This window comes from Cryptotermes secundus, unplaced genomic scaffold (genome assembly GCF_002891405.2).
Source record: "Cryptotermes secundus unplaced genomic scaffold, Csec_1.0 scaffold186, whole genome shotgun sequence".
In the NCBI taxonomy this organism is placed as follows: domain Eukaryota; kingdom Metazoa; phylum Arthropoda; class Insecta; order Blattodea; family Kalotermitidae; genus Cryptotermes; species Cryptotermes secundus.
In genome coordinates, this window is record NW_019727393.1 from 1335214 (window position 1) to 1361034 (window position 25821).

Consider the following 25821-nt stretch of genomic DNA (forward strand, 5'->3'; position numbering starts at 1 on the left):
TAGACAGTGATGAGAGCGATGACGACATGATGTAATCCTGTAGGTGGATACCGAAGTTTGGAGGAAGATTTCTCAATTTCCAAAGCTGAATATTTAAGATGGAGGGCTCATTCTTCTCTAGAAATATGATATCCGCCTACAAGCCTACAAATTGTCATATCCCAGAATATCGCAGTCTGCAGCATGTACCCAGAATTCCACCGGATCTTTGTTACTTCATCCCTTTTACGCGAAGTTCTTTCCTCTGTTCTTTCTTAATCTCCCTGGAATGAGAAGCCAAGCTTTGTTCTTCATACACAACAAGAGCTGAAGTTATAATTATCTTTATCCTTATGCTCAGGGTTTTCCTTATAAGACTGGATTGACTGCTTAAACACCGCTCAAGAAACAATGAACTCCTGTTTCCAAAGAACTTATATATGTTTAAGACTTTTCTTCTAAAGAATACAAAAGATTCTCGGATCATTCTCTGCGAAAAGTAACTTAAGAACCGAGATATCAGACTTTATCTTATAATAAATTTAAGTCCCATGTCTCAAGATGCTGGAATTGTTCACATGAAAAAGGAATTCAGCTGTTCATACCCATAACAGACATCACTGTCAGTTCTTCTCTACTTTTAGCTGATGCTGTATTTCACGTACCTCATAATCTTCGCCCCACAGGCTTCTAGTTTTATGCTACATTCGAGAATGTGATAATGTTTCCATCTCATCTCCGATTATGGAGTTTATTTCACACGTATTTCAGTATTAATCTTTCTGTAAGTGTACGCGAGATATTTGCACGTAACTGTTCAGCTACATTCTGATTTCTGCACACATTGTTCATCTTGCACCCCTCCCATCCCTTCTACATAGCTCGCTACTCTAGGTCGTCGCCGTATTAACAAAAGTATTTTCTTATTCTTCACGTCATGGTAGGAGAAGTGAACCGTTAACATCCTCAGTTCATCCGTCCCAAGTTCATCCCACGTTTCAGTGTACTTTACGTCTGTATTGTATGATCTCTTTCTGTATTTTCCCTCTCACTTCGTATCCAAGTTTTCCCTCCATTTTCATCTTTTTTGTTTTTAGTAATCATTTCTCGAAGTGTCTGTAAATTATTAACGTTATGATTATACATTTTCTACCTTTTATTATCCAAATTGAAACTCACAACCTTCCAAACGTTTTTATTGCTTTCAACACAGGTAACCGATAACGCCTTCAATTAATGGATAATTCTGTAAGAGAATCGTAGTCAATACGAGTAGTAACAAATATATTTTTGTAGAGTAATGAGTGTGACCGACTTTGTGCCCAGATATACATTCGAAAAGAAAAAATATATGTTAAATTCCTAAGAGAATTTTTGCTATGTTTGTTGTTACTATTATTTGCAAATTTCGTGGCGAAATCAGCTATAGTTACAGAAGTAAGAAACATAAAGTTGTGAAGACAAATCTGGCACAAGCTGTTTACTGCGATCCAGCGGTCTGTTTGCAGGAACAACGCATCAGAGTAGGAATCTGAAATGTGACATGATTTAAATCAAGTCCCTCTGTCTCCAGCTGGGCGCCAACCTCAACAGAATATTCCGATCATCATCACCCTACAGCAGCTCTAGGCCGTCTCAACACAGCTTCTCAAGTGCAGCTGTAACACAGGATACAATGAAAAAGCCTCCGTTTCTTACCCTTTCCAAACATATAACAGAAGCAATCGGTGAAAATGGGGTGCACATAAGGGTGAGAAATATTCCTTCGCATTGTCGATATGGAGTTGCATTTCATGCAGAAATTGCTTTTGATATTCTTCCAGTAGATACGAGTATGGTAATACTTTAGCTCCATTTTACTCGACACAAGCATAATTCAAACCGAAGAGGTTCACCAAGTGGTACATGGTTTGAAATTTATTTTGAAGGTCTCATGTTCGAATCTCAACGGAACCATCGGATATTTTGATTAACTTTTGTCTCAGACGTTTAGACTTCAAGCTGTATCAACTAATAGTGTTATCAGTTAAGATTTATATTAAGAGAGCTTCGTTACAAAAGCTAAGAAGTATATGTATTTTGCTGAAGAGGTAACACCCTCTGAAGTCGCATGTATGTGTCTCATTTTATATTATTTTGTCATGTAACACGGCAACACACCGAGCTGTCGTCGTGGTAACAGAGATTATTGAAAAAGAATCACTGTGTAACCGGTGGTGTCCGGCCGGAGCTGCTGTCATTACGAATACGTAGGCCATGTTTTTTTTTCTTGGCACTGCAGCCTCAGTAGGCTTAGGCCTACTTCCATGAACTTCTCCGTTCACTTCGATTTTTATAGATCTTACACATTCGGTAGGAGTCCTTGGGCGGGTGATCAGCTCGTCGCAAGGCCTCTACCTGTATACAAACACAGAAAAACTCACACACACAAACTAAACATCCATGCCCTGAGTGGGATTCGAGCCCACGATCCAGGTTTCCAAGCGAGTGAAGACAGTACATGCCTCAGACCGCTCGGGTTATTGGATTTTCGAAAGTCTTAACTACGCGTAATTGCCGGTCACCGTAGCCGATCGGTCTAAGGCATGCACTGTCTTCGCTCGCTGGGATACCGGGATCGTGGGTTCTAATCCCACTCAGGGCATGGATGTTTAGTTTGTGTGTGCGTTTTTTTTCTGTGTTTGTGTACAGCTGATCACCCGCCCAAGGAGTCCTACCGAATGTGTAAGATCAAGAAAAACCGAAGTGAACGGAGAAGTTCATGGAGGTAGGCCTAGGCCCACTGGGGCTGTAGTGCCAAGGAAAGAAAAAACTACGCGTAATTATAACCATTTCACTAATTTACACATTTAGGCCGCGCCATAGTTCAAGCGGTTAGTCGCTGGCTTCCAACCGTGGCGGCCTGTGTTCGATCCCGCGCCTAGTCAAGTGGGATTTATTGTGGACAAAGTGGCGCTGGGGCGGGTTTTCTCTGAGTACTTCGGTTTCCCCTGCCAATCTTCATCACCAATTTCTCCATCATCGTAATCATCCGTGGCAGGTACAATAGGCCAATCAGTGGCCGCCGTGTTGAGTGGACTCAGTTGGAACCCAATTACCTAGTATGCGAAATTAATTTACACAATTCGCTAGTCCAGCTGGAACGGACCGCATAGAAGGCGCTGTCTTTGTTATTTCCTTATTTTTGTGATCAATATTTTCATCTAAGTTATATTGGTGTATCCAACAGCCAAACGGAAACAAAATGCATATAGTGAGAAGGTTCTGAAATAAATTTCCGGGTTTATATTACAAAAAACAAAATATAATAGAAAGTCAAATACCAATATTGCGAGGATGCCTGGAAGTTTCGATGTTATATTTATAAACAGGAAATTCTGAATTAAAAGTGTACGCTTTCAATAACGTTTCGTTACATTTCAAACATATTTCTATTCATGTAAAAAAATTCAGAAAGGAATGAGCTTCCCCTGCGATAAATATAAATATAGACCTTCATTACGGTCTGCAACAACAGGAACTGGGCTCGAAACATTTAGAAAATGCGATAAATTCGAACCGTGGGAAAGATTTTGAAAATGAAAGGCAAATATTTATGCGTATAATTCAAATAATTTACAGATTTTTGTTTAATGAAGTCCACAGATACATATTTCATGTTATAAAATACTTAATCAGGCCAGTGTTTAAAGTACGGTAATGGAATATGGAAAGAGAATGCCACACAAATCAAGGATAAAATCTACATCAACTGCAATTTAGAGACCCGTCCATAAGATACTCAAAATTAAAGTATTGAAATTTGTAAAGGTAGAGATTCTGTTCTTAATCAGTTAAGCAGTGTGCCAGGAAGGGTACGAGGGAGTGAATGTATAGCTCCATCATTCTTCACCTTAACACTAGATGGGAACGCGTTGTCAGCTTCACGCCCTGACCGCTTTACTCGCGGTTAGAGCTTCTGTGGTGCCCATTGTACGGGTGGCTGTGTAGTCCCCAGAGCCTGTATGGACCCTGTGGAGAGGAGAAAAATCATACCCATGCCGTGAATCGAACCCAGACCTCCAGTCTCTAGCCCGTCACCATATCGACTTATGCCGACTCCACAGAGAACTATTACATGATAATTCTAAATTATTGTCGGGATTTCTATGACCTATAAGCAGGAACCCCAACAATAATTTAGAATCATCATGTATAAATATATATATACACGTCACCACACGTGGAAAGTTAATAGGAAATTTTATTGTAATATTTGAGTTATCCAGAGCTGTAATTGTGAAGTGAACTATCTTTAGGGATGTGTCAGCGTGGTGTCGTCCGGTATTTAACCGACGTTTCAGGAGAACATACTCTCTCCATCTTCAGTATGGATGAATTAGCGAAGCACAATCAGAAAGAAATAACCAGAAAATTAAACACTCTCCTTGCTAGGCTTCCTCTTCGATTCTAAAGTCGGAGCAAGCGTGTTCCTCCGAAACGTCAGTAAACGTTTAGTGGACTACGTGACGTCACATCCCAGGATGCAGTCTGCTCGCCCAATCCGAAGTCATTCAGCAGACTGATGAGCTTATTTCAAACAAGTCCGGATATTGACAAATTTGAAGTGAACTTTCTTTTGCTTGTATAAATATGAAACAGATATAAACATAAGCTATGAATGCTGGAGTACAGCATTGGCACTATGAACATTTTCTTTGACGAGGAAGTCAGGACAGGCGTATTATTAAGTTCGTGTCAGTAATAAAGTGAAGGAACGGAAGTGAAAATCTGTTAATGAGAGGCAGAAGACGGATAAACTGAAAGAAAGTGAACGTGATAAAGGTTATTCGATCTGAGATGAAACGATGACATCATAGGTGCAGAATCGGTCATAAGCAGGGTCCGGATTTTGATGACCTGAAAATATTTTAAAAATGACCTATAAAATGACCGAAAAAATCCAGAAAAATGACCTAAAGGAGAAAAGAAAGAACACTTCGCTTCCATGTTATTCACATTTCAGATAACATCATCATCATCATCACTGCTGGCACGACAGCCCTCTGTGAGCCCTGGCCTTCCTCAGGGTTGCTCTCCATTCTTCTGCATTCGATGCTACATTCCTCCAGTTCTTTACACCCAAAATTCTTATGTCTTTCAGAAAACATATGAAAAAAAAATTCCATAAAATAGCCAAAAATGACAAATACCATTAAAAGTCCAAAAATTTACCAAAAAATTAAAAAAATGACCTTAAACCTAAAAATGTCAAAAAATTACAAAAAAATTACCTATAAAATTTACATTTCTGTAACCAACAGCTCATATCCGAGATTTTTATATTTAAGAGCATCGCATGGGATACAAGGAAAAGAAGATGACATGTCATCAAAATCCGGGCCCTGGTCATAAGTGTGGTCAAAGCTTACAGTAACTATTACTTGAGATTCTGTAATTTGGCTATTCGTAAATTTTGCAGATCGGCGGATTCTTAGATCATTTTACAACTCTAATTTATCCTCAGAATTTATTCGTACTTCATTGAACAAGGTAAGAAAGCTGTCGGAACAGTTATAACCCTCAAATTGCATGACACAGAAATCTAAACGATTTATCATAAAAACGAATCGGAATACAAAGAAGTATATCTAAGTAATTTCATTTTGGGAAAGGAGGTTCGCCTTCAAAAGCTGCTACATGCCCAGCCACTCAATAAATCGGGCCTGAAGTTTCGTTATAGTGTTCAGAAGAGCTCGTCCCAGGCCCACATTTTGAGCCAAATAAATTCAGTCCACAACCTCACATCCCTTTTATTTAATATAATTATTAATATTCCCGTCTACGCCTAGGTCTTCTTGTTGGTCCCCTTCATTCAGATCTTTCCAATCAAAGTGTATCATGAAATGTACCGTATTTGTAAAACACTGGCTTGAACAATTTTGGTTCCTGTATATTCATCGAAATAGAAGGAAGAATGAAGCAGAATTTAAGGTTTCGTAGGATGACGTGTGACAGCACGTTTTTCCTAATGTGTGGGTACTGTCCTTTGACCCAGCCTTATCCAAATCGCATTGTTTCGGAAACTGGGTTTCTCTCAGCAGGCGGCGTGACGTATGATGAATCACAAGAAAACTGGAAAAGAAATATTTTACTCTTCTTACTTCCTCGTGTCTAATCCTCTTCCGTTCATAAGAAACACGTATATTCATTTATGTTTTAAAATAGTATTCGAAAGTTCTGTACATCCTTTTTTTCTATCTCTCCTGTCGCTGCCACTTTGGAACACAGGGCTGATTTCTCATTTTCATTGATCATTTTACAGGCAGTAGGACTCCTTGGACGGGTGATCAGCTCGTCGCAAGGCCTCTACCTAAACACGGGACAATCCCGACTTCCGAGCGAGTGAAAACAGTACATGCCTTATACTACTCGACTAAGTGACCGGCAAAAGTTTAGAATGTATTAAATTCTATGTAGAAACCATCCTCACATTTCTGTACTTAGGGCGTAAACCGGTGTATATCAAGAATATTTTCATCTCTTGAACACTGTCTGTCATTTCGTTGAGCCTTCCCTATCAGTATTAGTAGTCATACCATCTGCATTTGCGGAGTGAGTGCAATTACGCAAGGATTAATATCCATGGCCTACTTTAACTCACTGTTCTCTTGTTTGTGAGAAGCAAATGCATGGCCCCCGAGAGGTTAGAGTGGGCTATGGCGGAGACAGAGTGGGGCTATGAATGCAGTGTGGAATGGGAAAGCGTAGGTTCTGAACAAAATTGAGAACCTCTGGGCCAGAAGTTATCTTTCTTCTCTCAAGATTTCTGACTTAAACATGAGAAAGTGACGCTCCTTGTTCAAGCGACTTTGTCACAAACAGTTAGTCAGCCAACATGACCGACACAGAATATCTTATAAGGTAATCTACAGCATAAATTATTTCTATTGTTCGTTCTATAGTGATACTAGTTGTAGAATTGCCTGTTGTTTTGAAAGATACATAGCTGTTAATAAATCCAGAAAATAAGTAAAATGTACACAAAAGAGAACTTTTCGATAAGTAGATAATTCAAGGAATGAATACTAATCCATCATTTTTTTTCTTTCTTTATTTATGTATTTTTCTCTCCTTCCCTTTTCTTCCTGTCATTCTTTCTTTCCTTCTTGTTTCTCCCTTTCCTACTTTCATTTTTTTCCATCACTTATTTAATTCTTCCATTTCGTTCTTTCTCCTTTCCTTATCTCCTGCATTCCTTTATGATATCAATTTATTATTTTCCTTTCCTTTCCTTCTTTCCTATATTCGCTTCTGGATACGGGAAAATTTTGCTGTTTATGTTTCACTCGAATGGGATAATAGGGGAATGAAGACTTGAAAATTTTATGATGAGAATATCCAAACAGAAAATTACCGAAATTAAATTAAATTGTTAATATGAGACATTGGATAATATGAATGAATACACATAATCCACTCCTCTGTGCGTCTTCGTGGCTTGCTGCTTAATTAGTTAAGTACACGGACAACTTTCCTACGTTTTATCGACAGTTGTAATGTTTGAGAACAGTATGCCAGAGTAGCCCAAACTTTCGGACGTAACGAATCTGTATATATAAATAAATTCTACATTGTTTCCTTCCTTCTTTTCATTCTTGTTCACACTTTTGTGAAGCTGTCAGCCACAGTTCCTACAGCCCAGTTCACCGCTCTCAAGAACCGATCGACACCTGTCAACAGGTCTCTTTCTTGGGGCACAATGGAATTACGTCATATTCCGGTGTAAGACCAATTGCTTGTGTATCAGTATTCTCTCTGCGACGTGGTGTTGGTACCAGATTGCCGGCGGGGTTTCCAAAGGGAGGGGGCCAATAACACGGGTCATATCCCCCGCGGCTGGTCCCTACGCAATTAGGGCCGCTGCCAAGCTCAGGAGTGGTGGTGAATGGCATGACGCGGGGTGGGAGGATATTCTGCGCGCGAGAGAGAAGATTCGAAATGCGAGACATTAGAGCTCGTAGCAAATGTTGTAATTGTCTCGTAGATTACAGCATGAAAAAAGGGGGGAGGGGAAATTGGCGCTGAAAGCATTGAACTCAAAGGAACTTGAAGCTAAACAGAGTGCAACTATAAGCGGTATTGTGTGTCAGGGACGTGATTTTAAGCCAGCGGATTATGCAGGCAATGTGTGTACGAACATGAGAGTGTGGTTCGGCTCTATCATTAGTAGCACAACCCTGGAAACAGTTCACAAGAAAGACATGTTTGACTGTTGTGTACCGTACGTGATGCAGAGAGATCCAGGACTGTGTTTAGGACCGGAACACGGCTTCAGACGCGCTCTTTGAAATGTATCGGATAACATTTTTATCCTATTTTCCTTAACTGATTTAGAAATATAGGTTTGGTTTGCGTGTAAGTTTTACAATCTAATAACACGTTGTGGATCAATTTAAGAGATTTTCACGAGCATTATTGTTTCATATCAACAACAAAATATCTTAGTAAAAACAGTGAAGTTGTTCCTGTGCTTAACTAATTAAGCACTACGACATAAAGACGTATGGGGGAGCGGATGTATAGTTCACATTTTCCTGACCTCGGCGCTAGTTGGAGTTGAATGGTCAGTTTCACACCCCTGCCGCTTTACCCCCCAGGAAAGAGCCCCCGTACCCATTGGATAGGAGGCTGGGTGGGCTCCAGAGCCGGTCTGGTCGACGTGAGGAAGAGAAAATTCTTGACCCTATTAGCACTCGAACTCCGAGCCATCGGTTGTTCAGCCCATAGCCAGTCGCTATACCGACTACTCTATCTCAGCTTCAAAGGGTATTCATGCATCAGTAATCTGTCAGACGACAGGTCCGCAGTCTCTTCCAAAACAGTTCCTCCACTTAATGCGATCTAGAGCTTTCTCCTTCAAATGACAGCATCCTCTTCTGTCCCCAAGGTCATCCAGCATCTTCTTACGTCTTCTTCCTCATCTTCTGGTCACTTCTATCCGCCCTTCCGGCTTATTTTGTCTCCAGAGGAAACATCTCGCATACATCTCTGTTTTATTATCTCTGTTTTTGGAAACATATACATATGTATACATATATATGTCATATGTATATAGGACACAAATTAATTACATCCATTCTGAAATTCTATTCTTTTGGGACTTAAGTTTAAATTGTCCCGAACCTCCCCCCCCCATTTTTAGTGTTTTGTGTTACAACAGTTAGTTTATTTGACTGTCCTGGGTTGCATCTCGTTGAATGAGGACCTTACCTTCCGACTGATAGCGTTGCGAAATGACCCATAAACAAAACACATGTCCCACAACTATATGAATTATGTGTATTTCCCTAAAGTTTAAAATTGAATACAAGGAAAGTATAGCGCAAGTAAAATTCGAAAAATGGTCTATGAGCACGAGAAACCCCTTTCCTTTGATTAAAGTAGTAGAGAGCAGGCATGTAGAGTTTAGACTAAAAATTCTGTATCTTATTGGGCCACAGATGCATCCTGATGCAGGAACAATGAACCTCGAAAGAATGTCTGCAGCAACCGTTTTGTTACATTGCTTCTTTACGTACAGCCTTCTTCGAGATTAAAAAATTCCACATACAGTACGGAGAGTGTGGGCCACAAGTATGCACCTGGTATAATTCTCAAATTAAGCAGAAATTGCTTTCCTAAAAAACATTAACTTTTCAGTGCGTTAGCTGTGAGGTACAAACTTGGATCTGAAACATTATACAAATGTCATGCCTGAAAGGATTACAGAACTACACTGAATCCTGCTAATTATTTTGTAATAATCTGTGTTGTGCGTATGCTGTGGTACCAAAGGTGACGTCTAGATTCGTATTTGGAAGGTGCTGGATTTGAGCTTCGGCCGGGGTAGCCGCTCTTGGTGCTCTTCCTCAGTTCCTCCATGTAAATTCTGGAATAGTGCCTTGATTATGTCACAGCTCTTTCCCCAATAGAATTTCTTATTCATCGATCCTACTTTGGGGTTGACTTCTCAGTTTCATGATCATTCTTACAGACGGCAGCACTCCTTGGACGGGTGATCAGCTCGTCGTAAAACCTCTGCCTAAACACAGGACATTACAAACACAGAATAAACACATACACACGCCAAACATCCATGGCTTGTGTGGGATTCGAACCCACGATCCTGGTTTCCGAGCGAGCGGAAACAGTACATGCCTTAGACCCCTCGGCTACCTTGACCGACAATAAAGGAAATAAAGGGACAAAAGAAGTAACGAAGAAGGGAGGAATGAAGGGAAGTGTATGAAATTAAAGGGAACTAACAAGTAGCGAGACCGGAAAGAGAGACGTACAATGAAAGGAGGCGTGGGGGAGCGCAGAGATACGAATGAGGAAGAATGAGAAGAGCAGGCGAGTCACACAGATGATCTCAACATTCCTGAGAACTAAAAGAATTGAGATACGAACATCTGAAGAAAATTTTACTGCTGAAGGATTTTTAAGATCCAGAGTTCTGCCTTGTCAGTTTATATAACGAAGGACTACAATCAAGTACCAATGACAAATACATTCGTTCGTGTTTAATTTCAAATGGATGCGAGTAGCTGGCCACTTGCACTTTATTGCTTACCGCAAATAGAACATCCCTATGCTGCAGAAACCGCGATGCTTGGAGTTTGCTGCAGGTGGCCATAGCCACCCTGTGGTATGCGGTGGCCAGTGTTTGAATTCGTGGTCACTTTGTGATTCCCCTCACGTCCTGATTAAAATGTTGGCTGGATTCTGCATGTAAAGGCTTTAATTCAGGTCCAATGTGCCCACAGTTGTGGTGAACCGAATCAACGCTCTCAGTATGCCAGCAACACTCTGCTTCTTTGCATTGGCTCAAGCATTCATCACTAATTACGCACTGTCATGACTCATCTGCGCTGTATTTGTATCAAGGAATAATGAATATATCTAAGGATCATCATATGAAACACTGAAACCACTGGTAGTGTTGCTGAATAGGACCGTCACTGTTGCGGTCAACAATCCTACGCCGTATTCAGGGCATGTTAGTGATTCTCCCTTGTGGCAGTGTCTTAAAATAGTCAACAATCCGTCCCTTCATCTCAGATTGTAATCTATCATCCACAGTCATTGACTTTAGGTGATATGAAACTTGAATTGTTGAAAAGAGTATTTTAATAACCATTACGTTCGAGCGTTTAAACCTTCCGTTTCACATGGTTGAGGGTCCTGGGCCAAAATCTCTGCCCCAAGAGAGCTATCATGAAGTTTTCATGGCCTTATTTAGCCATTTAAGAAAATTCCGAGTTGTATTAAAATCTACCAATACCGGTTGCTTCAGTTGTGTCTAAGTTTATCACTAATAAATCATCGTAAAATTCAACGACATATAATTAAAGCGATTTTGTAATAATCATAAAATAAACGAAGTATGAATTTGTTACTAACTCGGGGGTCAATAAACCCAAAAGTAACTTAAGGGTTTGTAAACCGACCGGGCAAGTTTGTAGAATTCATGGTTTCAGAGGTCTGTACAGACTACATTAGCGGTGCTGATAAGCAGTCTGTGCAGCAGCGCTGTTTAAAATTCAATGATTATATAGCGCAGAATTATGTGGGAGCCTGGCTGTGAATAGCTGCTAATTATCAGTCTAGACTCTACATTGAATCGTTGGTGCTTTCATAAAATTAATCCTCCTCTAATTTGTCTGAAGATATTGAGGAAAATCAAGAAATATTAGCTCCCGAATAGTTCATAATAGAACAAGTTTATTGTTTATTTATTTTTAGGCATTTTTCGATGTAATACTTATACAGAAAGGCCGGTCACGGTAGCCGAGCGGTCGAAGGCATGCACTGTCTTCGCTCGCACGGAAGCCGGGATCGTGGGTTCGAATCCCACTCAGGGCATGGATGTTTGTGTGCGTTTTTCTGTGTTTGTGTACAGGTAGAGGCCTTACGACGAGCTGATCACCCGCCCAAGGAGTTCTACCGAATGTGTAAGATCTAGAAAAACCGAAATGAACTGAGAAGTTCATGGAGGTAGGCCTAGGCCCACTGGGGCTGTTGTGCCGAGGGAAAAAAATTATACAGAAGCCTCCACTTTCTTCATGCGAAGTCCCTTTTAACCCCACGTACCACCAATCGATTCCCAAATCAAAATGTTTGGTTCGCTGTTAGTAGGTGACCTAACAGTTTCTTGACCCGGAAGTAAAGGATATATGATATATTCGCTCGTGTTTTGTTTGTCTGTGTCTGTCACGCGGTTGGCTATAAAGAATTTATGTCACTGAATAGAATTGGCGTTTCCTTTTCAGGAGTTCCTTTCGAATATCCAAAGGAAAGTGAATGTTCTGTCATTCTGTCAAAAGTTTACAAACAGAGCTTAAACTGAAGTGAATGTTCGGATACCATAACCTAAGCTTATACATTTCTAAGTCACAGTCAGTCTTTTAATCTTTCTAACAAAATATATTGAAACCAGTTCTTCAGAGATTATATCATACATTTTGACAAGTCCACTTTCAGATATTCTGAGACGGGTATGGAGTTGTAATAATGTTTACTGGCTTGCATGATAGCTCACACTTTGCTTACACGAGATTTACAAAATATACACCAAAGTTTGTAGCTTACTGACTTGACAGACGATGATATGATCGATTGATCTATTGGTTCTTGTATTATTGAAGAGCACCATTTTAACCGCACAACTTATCCAACGTCAGACTGAAAGGAGAACATGAATTATGAATATGCTAGGGTTTCGAAGGAGCCTCTAATTAAAGGACCATTTCAATATCCTCTATAGGATAAGCCTGAAGAGACTGAGTAAAAGTATGAGAATACAAAGGTAGCAGAATTTCAGACGAATTTCTGGATGGGTACCCCTGGAAGTCTGAAGAGACACTGATAACTTGTAACCTCAGGATCTTGATTTCTTATAGGAATATCAGACTTCTGTCTTAGTCAGGCCAACTCACGCTACCCACCTCCCCCCCCCACCCACTTCCTATCCATTTGGTATCTGCAATGCCTTTCTGGTGCAGAATAAGTACAGTTTCACAATCGCCCTCTGGAGGCCACTATACTCGAATGTGAGATGTAATGGTGAATAGTGTTATATTTAAACATGGTTGCATCGATTGATCACTTAATGATTGTTATCACTGATACTGATCCATCCACCAACAGAACGTCAGTGACAGGGAGCACCAACAACAAAACTACACCTGATGTCTTCTTAGAAGTGTGCCTCGGAATATCCATCCTGGAAACGATGTACAAAAATTAAAACTGTAATTATTTCCCACGTCAATGAAAACATCAACCACTTTAAGCAGTAGTAACTTTTAATTCAGATTTAGTGCAATTTTAGTTGGTGCTTTCCTCAATACGAAAATGATGCAATGGAAAAAGCTTACAAACAAAATATTCCCGGGGTGAGGCGCACAAGGCCGAAACGTGCTGTATAAATGGTGAGCGAAGTAGCGAATAAGATGATGTAATAGTCGCGAAAACATTTAATCATTACAGATGTTGTCTTAATGAGCCCAAGGAAAACAAATAAGAGATTATACTGATAGAAAATCAAATTTTTTACAGAAAACACTACTATACAAAAAATTACAAGAATTCGCATCCTTCGAGAATTACATCAAGTTCTTCGCTGTTAACTTGTAACTTGAAGATGGATACAGCTGCTATCTCGAAACGTCGGGAAGCAGGTCCACTAAAAGCACTGCATCATCGCCTAAGTGTGACAAAAATATTAAATCCATCCCAAATACTCCTCTAAACGCCATGTCTCTTTGAAAAAAAATTGGGGTATAGTAAATATTATACTGATGTGATGGGCGGGACGTGTAGTACGCATAGGGACTTAGGAAATGTATCCAATATTTTGGTCAAGAAGCGAAAATTTGAATAATTTAGACACATATGGTAAAGTCACTTTAAAATATACCTCAAAGAAATACGTAAAACTTGAAGGTTTAGTTCGGAGTTAGCTGACTGAGATCAGAGCCGGTGACCCTGATGTTGAAGCTTCTTTCCTTCTCTGAGTAACTATTAACTTGTTATTAATAATGTGCCTTGCACGAAAGTTGGTGGATTCGTGACCACACATCCATGCACACACATAGGCATGTGACCGACACTTCTGTTATATATGTCATAAGCTTTCCGTTTGCAGGTCTACACTCATTCGGGTACGTGTTGTGTTGGCAGTATGGCGGTAAATTTATGCAGGCTGTGATACTGTTAATCATGAGCATTCTGTGGCCTCTGCATCAGCAACGTAAACAAAATGCAGACATTTGTGGCGCATTCTGTGGCCAGGGCCATCAACACAGTAGGCTAATAGCAGCAATAATGGGATCCTACTGCCAGCATGCTTGCAGTTTTCTCTCATACTGCATTTTGTGAACAAATTGTATTATGTGGCGCATAAAAAAGTGGAATAAATTGCATGGGAAGAAGATTTTCGTTTCTATTGATGAGACCTGCGATACGGAGGCTCGCTACGTGGCAAACGTCATCATTGGAACCTTGGAAATTGATGGACCAGGTGAAGTGTTTCTGCTTACGAGTGAGGTGCTAGAATCCGTTAATCATTCCACAATTTGTAAACTCTTCGACAGGTCAATGTTTCTACTGTGGCCAGAGGGTGTATGGCACGACGTCGTCTTGCGTTTTGTGACCGATGCGGCCCCATATATTTTAAATGCAGGCAAGTCAATAAAGTTGTTTTATACGAAATTGGTGCACGTTATTTGCCTAGCTCATGCACTGCATAGAGTGACGGAGGAAGTGAGATCAAGATTTCCTCAAGTGGATGCTCTCGTGTCGAGGACGACTAAGATTTTCGTCAAGGCTCCAGCTCGTAAAATGCAGTTGAAGTCTATGGCTCCTGGTGTTCCACTGTCCCTGGAACCCGTCATTAGAAGGTGGAGAACGTGGATTGGTGCTGCAATTTACTATTGCGATCATTTTCAGGTAGCGAAAAACACTGTAGATTCAATGAAGACGGAGGATGCGAGGGCAATTGAAGCTGCTCAGGAACAGCTCTCGTGCAGCGAAATGGAAGGACAGCTGGCCTTCATAAAGGCAAATTTCAGTTCCTTGACGGAGGGAATCAAATGCTTGCAGGAGAAAGGAGCAACACTAGAAGATTCGCTCCCTCTGCTGAAGAGAGTAACCAGTGATTTGGAGAAAGTGTCAGGGGACATTGGTAAAATAGTGTCAAGAAAAATGAAACACGTTCTTGATAAAAACTCAGGCTATGAAACATTATGCAGCATTTCTAGAATTCTGACAGGAGAGTTCTTCAGCGCTTTCAGTATTGAAGAGGAACTTACTGCTAGTGGTTTGGTGCACTTCAAGTGCTCTCCCACTGTGTCTGCAGATGTGGAAAGGAGTTTCTCCAAGTACAAGAATGTGCTGTCGGACAGTAGGCGCTCTCTCACTTTCGAGAATCTGCGCATGTTGACTGTCATCTGTTGCAACTCTGAATGAGGTGGCACTTAAATTTTGGAATATAAACCGTATATGTACGTTTGATAAGCGTTCCATCGCGGTAGAAAAAAGATCAAGTTAAACATTTAGCTTCCAATTCAATCATACAATATATTACTTAATTTTAAACATAAAAACGAGGACGAACTTAAAAGAGTAACGTTGAGTTCACAGGGTTAATAAAGATTAAAAATAAATTTTAAAACAATTAGTATATTTTCCATGACATGATATATTTTCATGTCGTTTTTTAAATTTAGATAATTTTTCTTGGTTTGTCGGTCATGTTATATGTCATTTTTAAAATATATTTAGGTCATAAAAATCCCTGCTCTGGTTATTACAAGCCTGAAAATATACTGAATGAAGACACAATTTCCAGGAAGTAAAATTTATTCCTCCTTGCTCTCCCTAAGTTTGAAACGGTTTTGTTATAATCGTTGGTCTTTTAAGAAGGTTAACTGGCACAAATACGTATGTATCGGTTCTGGCACTGCTGGAGGACCACACAGACACACAGACACACATTACAGGCATAGCCAAATGCTTGCATTCAGCTAAAGGGCAGCTTCATGGAGATTAGCAGGAAAGCGCTGCACCGCACTGAATGATCCCGCAGACTGCATCAGGTATCCCCAGAGAACTCATGCCTTGAGGGTGCGCATGCTTGGTGACTTATGGCCAACTAATTATCTCCGGTGTTATTACCATATCAGTGGTCACATATCTGTTTGTAATAATGGACGAATAATTACTGCATCTTATTTTAATAAATAGAGACCTAAACCATATCGAAATATGTGTCAATAACAATCGCAGCTCTAATGAGATCAACACTCAAATTCCTACCTTCACATATGAAGGTGAAGTTGTCCCTGTGCTAATTAAGCACTGCGCCATGAAGACGTATGTGGGAGTGCATGTATAGATTCACATATTCTTGAACTCGGCACTAGTTGGAGTTCAGTGGTCAGCTTCACGGCACGGCCCTTTTACCCTCAAGAAAAAGCCCCCGGTACCCATTAAATAGAAGGTTGGGTGGGCCCCAGAGCGTTACGTAGCAACGGCTCTCTGTTTAATGACGTCGTTGTGTCTTTACTATGTCATAAACAAGCAATGACAAATTTCTTCTTGCTTTCAATCCACAGTATCAAGAAATTGTGGAGCACATGCTTTCCTTCATTTGCTTTGGCGTATTAGTGTGTACTGTTGCTAGCAAGAATTGGAAATTTTCAATTATGCAGAACAGTGATACTAAATTAGTCGTGTAAGATGCTGAGGCACCCTGCTGTAACGTACGTTGGGGGTTCCTTATCCAATTTGTTAATTTAATTGCGGTTGCCTGCCCTCCCTCCGCCCTTTCTTTCTTCCCTGTTTCATCACATTTCTTCCTCCCCGTAAAGCACCAAAATCTAACATGCAACGTTCCTTTCGATAGGCTTAAGTCACTGCTTTTCAAAAACCTTGCATTAATCCACACCATTATATGTAATATAATGGAAAGAAAGCGATTAGCTGAAATGCATCTGATGCAATACAGACTGCATGCGATAACCATGAATCTGGCAAAGAAAACATCCACAGTGCAGAGTAGGTTCCCTCCAGTTCATTTGTAACAGTCGACTTTGTTTCGTATGCAGCATGTGTAAGAAAATCTGTCTATTGTATATTATCTTCAAACGAATTTCTTTTTCCTTCCATTTCGCCATGCAATCCTTGTGGGTGGGATTTTGATGTCTTCTGAATGTACTGCCATGAAAGAAGCACATTGCTGCGTGTATAGCCGTTGCTATGCAGTGACCGCGAGATAGCCAAATATACCAGATCCGTTTCTGGGCTCCATAATCACGTTCCAGTTGCCAGATAGCACATTCTTACTAATGCAAGAGTTAGACTACAACAATGGAAGAGTTGTGATTTCTACGTGGTTCGTGCCAAGAGGTTATAGGAGAGATGAGGTTTGGAGCTTAGTCCAACCCGTGTGGAGGCGGGGTCGAATACCTCCACCGTGACTCTGCGAGTCGTAAGACGCGGCGAAAAGGGAAGTCTCAAATCTGAGAAGTAAATTATTGTCGCGAGTCCCAAGGGACTGGGACCCGAGAGAGATTGCGCTGACAAGGGCCAGCAGCATGTATAAATGACAGACTCGTTCTCTCATCAGAGAAGGCTCCCCATAAAAAAAAACAAGACCGTAACTGTCAAACAATAATAAATATCTGGTCATGAGCCCCAGATGGGACTCGATACCAAGACTTTTCGACTGACTGGCCGTCAGTTGGGATGTGACTTTGACTTTGAGCTTAGTCACTAAACAACACACCCGTTTTCTTGTCAGGGAGAACGCCCCAAATCAACAAACCCACAACTGTCTTATAGTAATAAATATCTGGTCTTAGACCCCGGAAGGGCGCTTTATTTTAAGACAGACTGGCCCGACTGACTGTCAGTTACAACGTAAATTTGACTTTGAGCTAAGTCTGCTCTGCCAGTGAAGAGAGCACTTGAACCGTAGGCAGAGGAATGATAATCATTCGAGCCATTACCAGGAAACCTTTAGTAACAAACTGAGAACTCTAGATTGTGTGAATTGTAAAGTGCAGAAATATCGATAGTGTTATAGTTATTTTTAGTTGCGACCTGCAAGTGGTCAGTAAATCCAATTACCAGTCTGAACACCGTCTATACTCATATATGTGAGAATATGTCGTGATAGACCGAGAATTTTACAAGAATGACAAAACAGGGTATTTGCTTGCATTGATTAAATTAACCTGCAATGTTATTGTTTTTTTGTTATTCCAAACTATTATAAGTAATCCTGCCCAAGTTCTGGTGTGCTTTGCATGTAAAGTATCGTAGTTGATTTGAGCGAGCACATCAGAATCTTACATCGGGAGCGATATGTTCTGCAGTAATAACCGATTTATAAAACTTCAGATGGCCTTATGGAGGTGTGGTGCAGTTACGCTAACGCCAGTCTCATGTTCTGTGACGCATGTAGGCCCCAATACTCTCCTTCCTCCGCAGAAGGCTGAAGCCTCAGAAACCAACCTGCTGCTGTCTCTTTTCTTCTCTTGTTTTCACAGATATCTTCTTCCTGATTCATATTCTCTGAAACTCTGTGTATGCTACCACTTCCGAGCCGCTATGTACAAATCACGTTCATTCCTTCACAACGGAAAGCACAGGATATAAAGCAATGAAGTGATGTTCTCTTCTTCAGCTGCCGAACGGAAAACTCCGAGATTTGGGGTACCCAAGGAGGTGAAAACTAAGATTACGTTCTTTATGAATGTGACGCCGTTATTCTCTTTTTATGGTATATTTTACAAAGCTATCAGTGTCCCATTGTAAGGTAACTGATGAATGATGAGGATTTGGAAGGAGGCACTAAATGTCTAATCGATATACTAACCCATAATTGCTTGGAGGGGCTGAGGAAATCTGTGAGAAGTACAAATCCAGACGGCTTGCTGGCAAAGATTTGAATCGAGCGTCTGAAAACTATAACACATCCTTTATCGCCGTATATTTTGATACATAGGTACTAAGGATTCGGAGGAGTTTGCCGTCTCGAACTTCAGGGCTGTAGAGGAAGCATCAGTTTCTTTCGAGACGACGGTACTCAGCTACCAGAGCCCACGGTGCTGCATCCCAGAATTCTGACATTTTAAATAGTCTGTTGTCACATTCCAGAAGCAAGCCCTGCCCCTCTTCATCTGCACAGGAGGTTAGAATCTTGATGGAGACATGTCTCCAACTGATCGCAAATCCATTATCATTTTAGCATTCCTAGAATTAATTCATTGTTCGAAATTTCAAAACAGAATACATCATTTACTCGTCCTCAGTTGAGAGTCACTTGCTTATGTCGTGTTTATTGAAAAGAGCTACTCCAGATCTCGTAAGCCCTTCCTGATAAGCGGAAGTATATACGTGTCCTCACCGAGGACAGATGCAGATCCAGCTACAGAAAAGTTACATTTTGTTTTGGAATATTCAGAGATGAGCAGAGTCCAGAAGCTAGTAATACTGAGCTTAATGCACTTGTTCTTTTGCGAATATCACTCCCGACTGGTCTCTGATTCGTGAAATAAGTCGAGTGTCTTGAGTAATAGCACACGCAAATACACAGAATTTTAGCAGCAGTAATTTGCAGTAATTTGAGTAGCACAAGGCCCCAGAGACTGCTGTGGACTCTGTGGGGTTGCAGGGTGCATCGGCACGGAAAAATATTGACACATTTCTAGGCACCCCTGGCTCACCCATAGAAACAAAACGAAGCTTATGAAACGTCTGTTCTATGCAAATTATACCTAAGTTGCAAGTAGAAGATTCAAAACATAAGACACAGAATAAATTTGAGAACAAAGTAAAAAAGTTAGTAAAACGTGATTCCGTGTTCGAAACGTACGCTAAGTTTTGTGTTGTAAGAAGTCATAATTTCAAGTAAAATCCACGAGGGTCGGCCGAGACGAATTCAGGGCATTTGTCATATTCACGAATTCCGACATTCTTCTGGTGGCCGTACCTTCGCGACTGTGTAGAAAATCCGGTATCAGAAATCTGGTTCAGTAGACGCGAGTGATAGCAGCATCTTCCCGGTCGTTCGTTTTTCTTTCGTGGGCCACTGCTGTTTGGCTGTTGTCTCATTGCTTGACACGTTGTCGCTTCTTCTCTGCGTCCTGTTTCCCCTTGCTTGCCGTTTGTTTTTTTACACTCCATTTATTTGTTCTTCTTTCCTCTCTCTCTTATTTTCTTTGCTACTCCTTAGTTCCAAATTCCTCGACCTTTACAAGGAGAAAAGACAACATTTCCAGCTAGATAATTGATGGATTTTCTCCTTGGATTTGTGTTCTTATTCCTTTCTATTCGCGGGGTATTAAGACGCTCTGAAAAACTTAGTTCTGTTCCACACTGGAAGTTTTATCTTCAGATGGTTCATAAATAGAAGACGTATTAACGGTGGAAGAGACTATGTTGTAGGATAAATAATAGCGTATTGTACTGATGTGCTTTCTTGGGGCTGATGACCTACACCCGAGTCATTTACATAATTTTGAAGAGTGTGCAAATATTTGGTCAGGAATGATATAGGGATAAAATGGAAATATGCCAGTAGCTATAAATCGGAAAGCAGAGTGGAATGTTGTAATGTTTGTTGCCAAGTTCTGCTGAAAATTTTGTCGGACCTGGCTTTGACAGTGATCCTTTCACTAACATTTTTTCCGTCCCAAACTAACATAACTTCTTGATCCCAGAGTGTTTCTAGATGGTTTAAGAATTGGCGTATGTACTGGCTTTTTTATGTTGTATTGTTGGGAAGACAAAACAAAGTAGGACTGTGACCAACAGCACAGTGTTATTATTATTAATATTGGAGGGCGTGGGTCTCCCCATGCACCGCGACAGTTGTTGATCTATTGTACGTCCCCCTTTGATATTCTACCAGTCTCCATACCCTACCGGTACTGGTGCGTGCTATCAGCCCCGTTGATCCAACGAGGTCGGCCCTCGGTACCTTGATACTTCCCCCATCTACCAGAGGCATTGGAAACTAGTACTTGGGAGGGAAATCGTTGCTTAATTTAGCTCAGAGGTCTCCTAGTGACATGAGGTTCTTTTACATGCCTTAAATCTACGACACGGGACACACGGCTTAAAGTCCCTCCCGGAGGACTTGTTCCCTGATTTTTTCCGCCCTTAAAAATTCCACGACCTCCGCCGAGTTTGAACCCGCGTACCTTGAGTCATGAGGTGGGAACGTTTCTCCTAGACTACGGAGGCCGTTTATCACAGTGTTAATATCCTAGTGAGAGGGATGACCCCTTAAAAACCAGTAGAACTTTAGAAAGTGGTTCGTGTTGTCGGGAGTGCTCTAGTCGCTGCATGAATATAGCTGTATCCATGCTTACATTCTCCGTCACTTCAGCTGCGCTTCCTGGTGGAAAACCTACGCACCACTCATGTTTACAAATTTTCCCTTTGAGGAGAATCCTTGAGGGTGTTATCTGCCCTAATGCGTTGCCACAAAAAAGATTTTCCACGTTCTGGCGGTGTTTAGAGCAGACGAGCTGACCATATTTGAAAGCGCACGAGCTATAACCGCAAGGTAAAGCGGCAGCTTTTCATCGGCATCAGCTACGGTTTCTGCATGACACCTAAGCGTAACACCTGCAGTGGGTCTGTTCAGATTAGGAGCTCATGTAGAATTTGTGTTCTGGGACTCCGCCTTCAAGATGTCTTTTTACAAAATAGCCGAAGTCATTTTCTCCCTGCATTTCTTTATTAACTTTGAAGGGGTTCGTTATCCTGTACATTCCACACTAAGTGCAGACAGTAACTCTGACTCCCATTGCAGTGATGGACATTGCGATATTCTCTAATTATAATAATTATAAAACTTAAAACTGGGTGCACGCGGTAGCGTAATTGGTTGAGGCACTATGCTACAAGCCGGAAGGTCGCGAGTTTAAGTCCCGATGAGTTTATTGGATTTTTTTTCAATTGACCTAAACCTGCCAGCGGCACTATGGCCCAGGGGTGGACTCAGCCTCTAACAGAAATGAGTACCAGGAACCTTCCTGTGGTAAAGTGCGGCCGGCGCGTAAGGTTGATAACCTTAACGCCATCTGTGAACCTATTGTCTAGGGAAAATGTTGAAGCCTTGACGTCTCACAACCCTATGGGCCTCCACGGCCTGTTAGGGGGATACATTTACTTTACTTGTAATGAAACTTAAAACTTCTTCTTGCTTAAGGGTTAATATCGCGTTTATTGCTTCAACACTGCTAGTTTTAATGAAGTTCCACAAGGTTCTACACGGAATGTTGAAGTTGATATCAGATTTCCGTAGAAAACACCCACCAGCAGTAGCTACTATTAACTCAGTGCTCGAGCTTTTTTCATAGTGACCTGCAGAGAGAGACAGGGAGGCAGCATTTGTTTACTCATGCATAAAAGTTGCACAAAAGTGACAGTGTGACCTGTCATTCTCCCAAACATTTAGCAATCGAAAATAAACTTATTAGCGTAGCATGAGGATTTGACTGCTACAAGTGTCGTAAAATAATTATCTTTATGATGTAACAGAATCAGAATGCACCAATACAAAGTCAGATCTCCCATTTAGGGTCAGCATTTATAAGCCTCTGTGTCAACAAGCGATGAGACTGCTTCTATAAAGTAATATAATGAAAATATATTTAAAATAAATAGTTATAACATTTATAATTAATTTATGAGTCAGTTATTTAATGCCACATACAACTTAAAATAGTTCACGGAAAGCAATAATAACATGTGCGCAAGGACAATATCGGCAATATTTTTATGTTATGTCTTGAAATCTTATTTACGAACATATTTAAAATTCTGTAACTTTCAAAGATGTTTCGGAATAGCTTTTTGCCTTTGAGTGACTGATTATATTTGAGGAGCCACAGTAACTTGGTGTGTGCGGCAATGTCTGTCTTTTGCGTGTATTTAGAAGACACATATCGGCTCTGTAATAAGGCACCGGAGAGGGCCGCGCCATAGCTCAAGCGGTTAGTCGCTGGCTTCCCACCGCGGCGGCCCAGGTTCGATCCGGGGTCTGGTCAAGTGGGACTTGTGGTGGACAAAGTGGCACTGGGGCAGGTTTTCTCCGAGTACTTCGGTTTCCCCTGCCAATCTTCATTCCAACAATTGCTCCACAATCACTCTCACCTATCATCTGGGGCTGGTACAATAGGCCAGAAGTGGCCGCAGTACAAGGGACTTAGTCCCACCCCACTAGCAATAAAAAAAAAGGCACCGGATAAGTAGTCTGAGGTTTGGTATGAGCTTACAGAGTCTTGCAACACGAATTGTGGTCTAGTATTGTGAAAGACTGTTTTCTTCCTAATCTTACTTATCCATCTCTCATGATCACGTTTTGTTGATGACTAAAGATTAAATTAAACTCTAAGAACAAGTGTTTTATAGGTTTCGCATGGCAGTTCGAGATATTTAAAACATTGAATATAATATTTGCATAGTGAATGATAATTTTTATCATTGCAACCTCATTTACATTCTGTAATACAGAAGAAATATATTACGTGTTTTTATGTGGATTCGGATATTTGTTACAACGTAACTTGATGGCGTCCATAAACTAGTTTCTCCCTTCTCTCTGGCTTCTGTACTCTCAGCCTCCTATGTTACATGCTGCATGCTACCATTCGTACTCCTTCAAATGAAACATCAGATTGTAGGACGACCGTAAATAAACAGTAAAAATGAAATCAAGAAGCCGCGCTACTTTGTCTGCCGGTACAGCCAAGTAGCACCTACTTACATGTAGGTTATAGTCCATAAAACTGGCACTCCCACCACCAGGACAACGGTGATAGATCGATTCTATCAGGTCACCATCTGTCACTGCTTCCACAACATTACGTCCGATGTAGCAACAGAAGCAGCAATCAGAAAAAGAAAATCAATCCCTGTAAGAAACCAATCACCGTCCCCGCGCCTCGCTTCATTCGTTACCTCGTACAGGGTGTTTCATAACAGTGTTATCGAGATGTATATTTCTGCAGTTCTTAAGAGCTTCTCAGGGAGAGATACCATTTTGCATCGGATAGCCTCAAAGCAAAAGTCCACTTCATAGATACTGTATTGGATGCGGTGATAACGTTAAATTGAATTGTAGAGAGAGAGGTTCTGTCTATCTATCTATCTATCTATCTATCTATCTATCTATCTATCGGTCTGCCTATCTATTTATCTGTCTATCTATCTATCGGTCTGCCTATCTATTTATCTGTCAGTCTGTGTACCTATCTATCTATCTATCTATCTATCGGTCTGCCTATCTATCTATTTATCTGTCAGTCTGTCTACCTACCTATCTATCTATCTGTCTATCTACAGCCCTTTTTCGGATCTTGGCCGCTTTTTTTCGGTTTCTTAATCCTGTACACATATACAGTCGGTAGGACTCCTCGGATCAGCCCATCACAAGGCCACTATCTACACACAGAACAACACAAAATAAACGCACAGAGACAACCATGCCTTGAGAAGGACTGGAACCCACGATCCCAGAGTTCGAGTGAACGAAGAGAGTTCATGCCTCAGAACGCGTGGCCACTGTGATCGGCAGTTAAGTTATTTGTTACGAAATGAACCAACACGTGGCAAGAATTAAACGGTGTGTGTATATTCAGGTGCGGAATGCAAATATGTACCCACTCATTTGTCCTCATTCTGTATAGGCTTTTGCCGAGAACGTAACAGACGTTCAAGATATATGCACGCACACTATGTGCACATATCGTTACATAAATATGTACGTGGTTTGGCCCGTGTATAAATACATATGGAGGAAGTATGTTCATTACACATAAAAATTAATGTTTTCTGAACATGGCGAAGAACGTACATGTACCATGGAAACGAGGAATTCAGGAGTTGGTATAAGAGGAGACCACAAAAAGGAGAATTGTACAATTTTTCAACACCCAGAAGGTGAGACAATCAGGGACCACCACGCCACCCCTCACCCCTTCACTCACCCTATTACTTTACACGCTGAGAGCTTTGTCATGTTTTTCTATCCACCTAGACAGTTGTCTTTGTTGGGGTATAGTAGGTAGAAAGGAGACAAATAAAGGGGGAAGGAAGGGAAAGAATAAGGAGAGGGTGTGAAGGAGGAGCAGTAACAGTACGTGTATATCAACGGGAAGTTGAAAAGGAAGGATCAGAGGATTGGAGAATAAACTGGTATTGCATGCAGAGAACGGCGAGTAGGTGAAAGCGTTATATTCTGAAGAACATTGAAAACCACGAAAGGTTGCAACCCTAAATAATTCAGTTTAAATTTAACAAAACCTTGGTAATTTAATTTTGGATAGCTATTTGGGTTAGTTGCTAACACCTTGTACAACTCTGTCTTGGAGTGACAAAGGGAGATAAAGTTTTAACACCCCAATCTCTCCTTAACATCTCTGGATTACGTCACTCCTGTTTCGGCAAGAGGCGGCAGCTCTCGTGGCTACAGGGGAACCCGTATTGCTACACAGTAGATCAATACTTCACGTGCTGGCGTGTACTGTACTCAGTCAGCGCGCGGAAAGAGCTTGGCAGCCGGGAAATGATCCTTTGCCTTCGGGTGTTTGTACACTGGAAGCACCCTGCAGTGCTTCAGCTGCGGGAACATAATTTGGTTTAGTTTTCAGATATGCTTTACATATACTTCCGACAAACAATAACCTTAAATTCGTCACGTGTAGGTTACATGTTTACGCAAGTGATGAATTTCATTAGTAAAAAAAAAAAATTAAGGTATCCCTGTAACAGGCCGTGAAGGCCCAAAGGGTTGTG

At 41.0% G+C, this 25821-nt stretch overlaps 2 protein-coding genes across 8 annotated transcripts in view; one reads left to right on the top strand and one right to left on the bottom strand.

The window, feature by feature from the left end:
* Nucleotides 1-25821, top strand: part of LOC111864651 (synaptogenesis protein syg-2) — a 1101357-nt gene that overhangs the window by 436311 nt on the left and 639225 nt on the right. The gene's annotated exons all lie outside the window — the stretch shown is intronic.
* Nucleotides 1-25821, bottom strand: part of LOC111864654 — a 66366-nt gene that overhangs the window by 12081 nt on the left and 28464 nt on the right. The window contains exon 3 of one of the 4 annotated variants that reach the window (XR_002842831.2): nucleotides 3935-3990. The exons of 1 other annotated variant lie outside the window; for it this stretch is intronic. Coding sequence is in view for 1 of the 3 variants with exons in the window: in XM_033751518.1 (XP_033607409.1) it covers nucleotides 9952-10042 (91 nt within the window). In the remaining 2 variants the exon portion in view is untranslated. Of the gene's footprint in view, nucleotides 1-3934; nucleotides 3991-9811; nucleotides 10043-13166; nucleotides 13226-25821 lie in introns of those variants that run through there. 2 more of the 4 variants (XM_033751518.1, XR_004513045.1) reach the window with 2 other exon arrangements.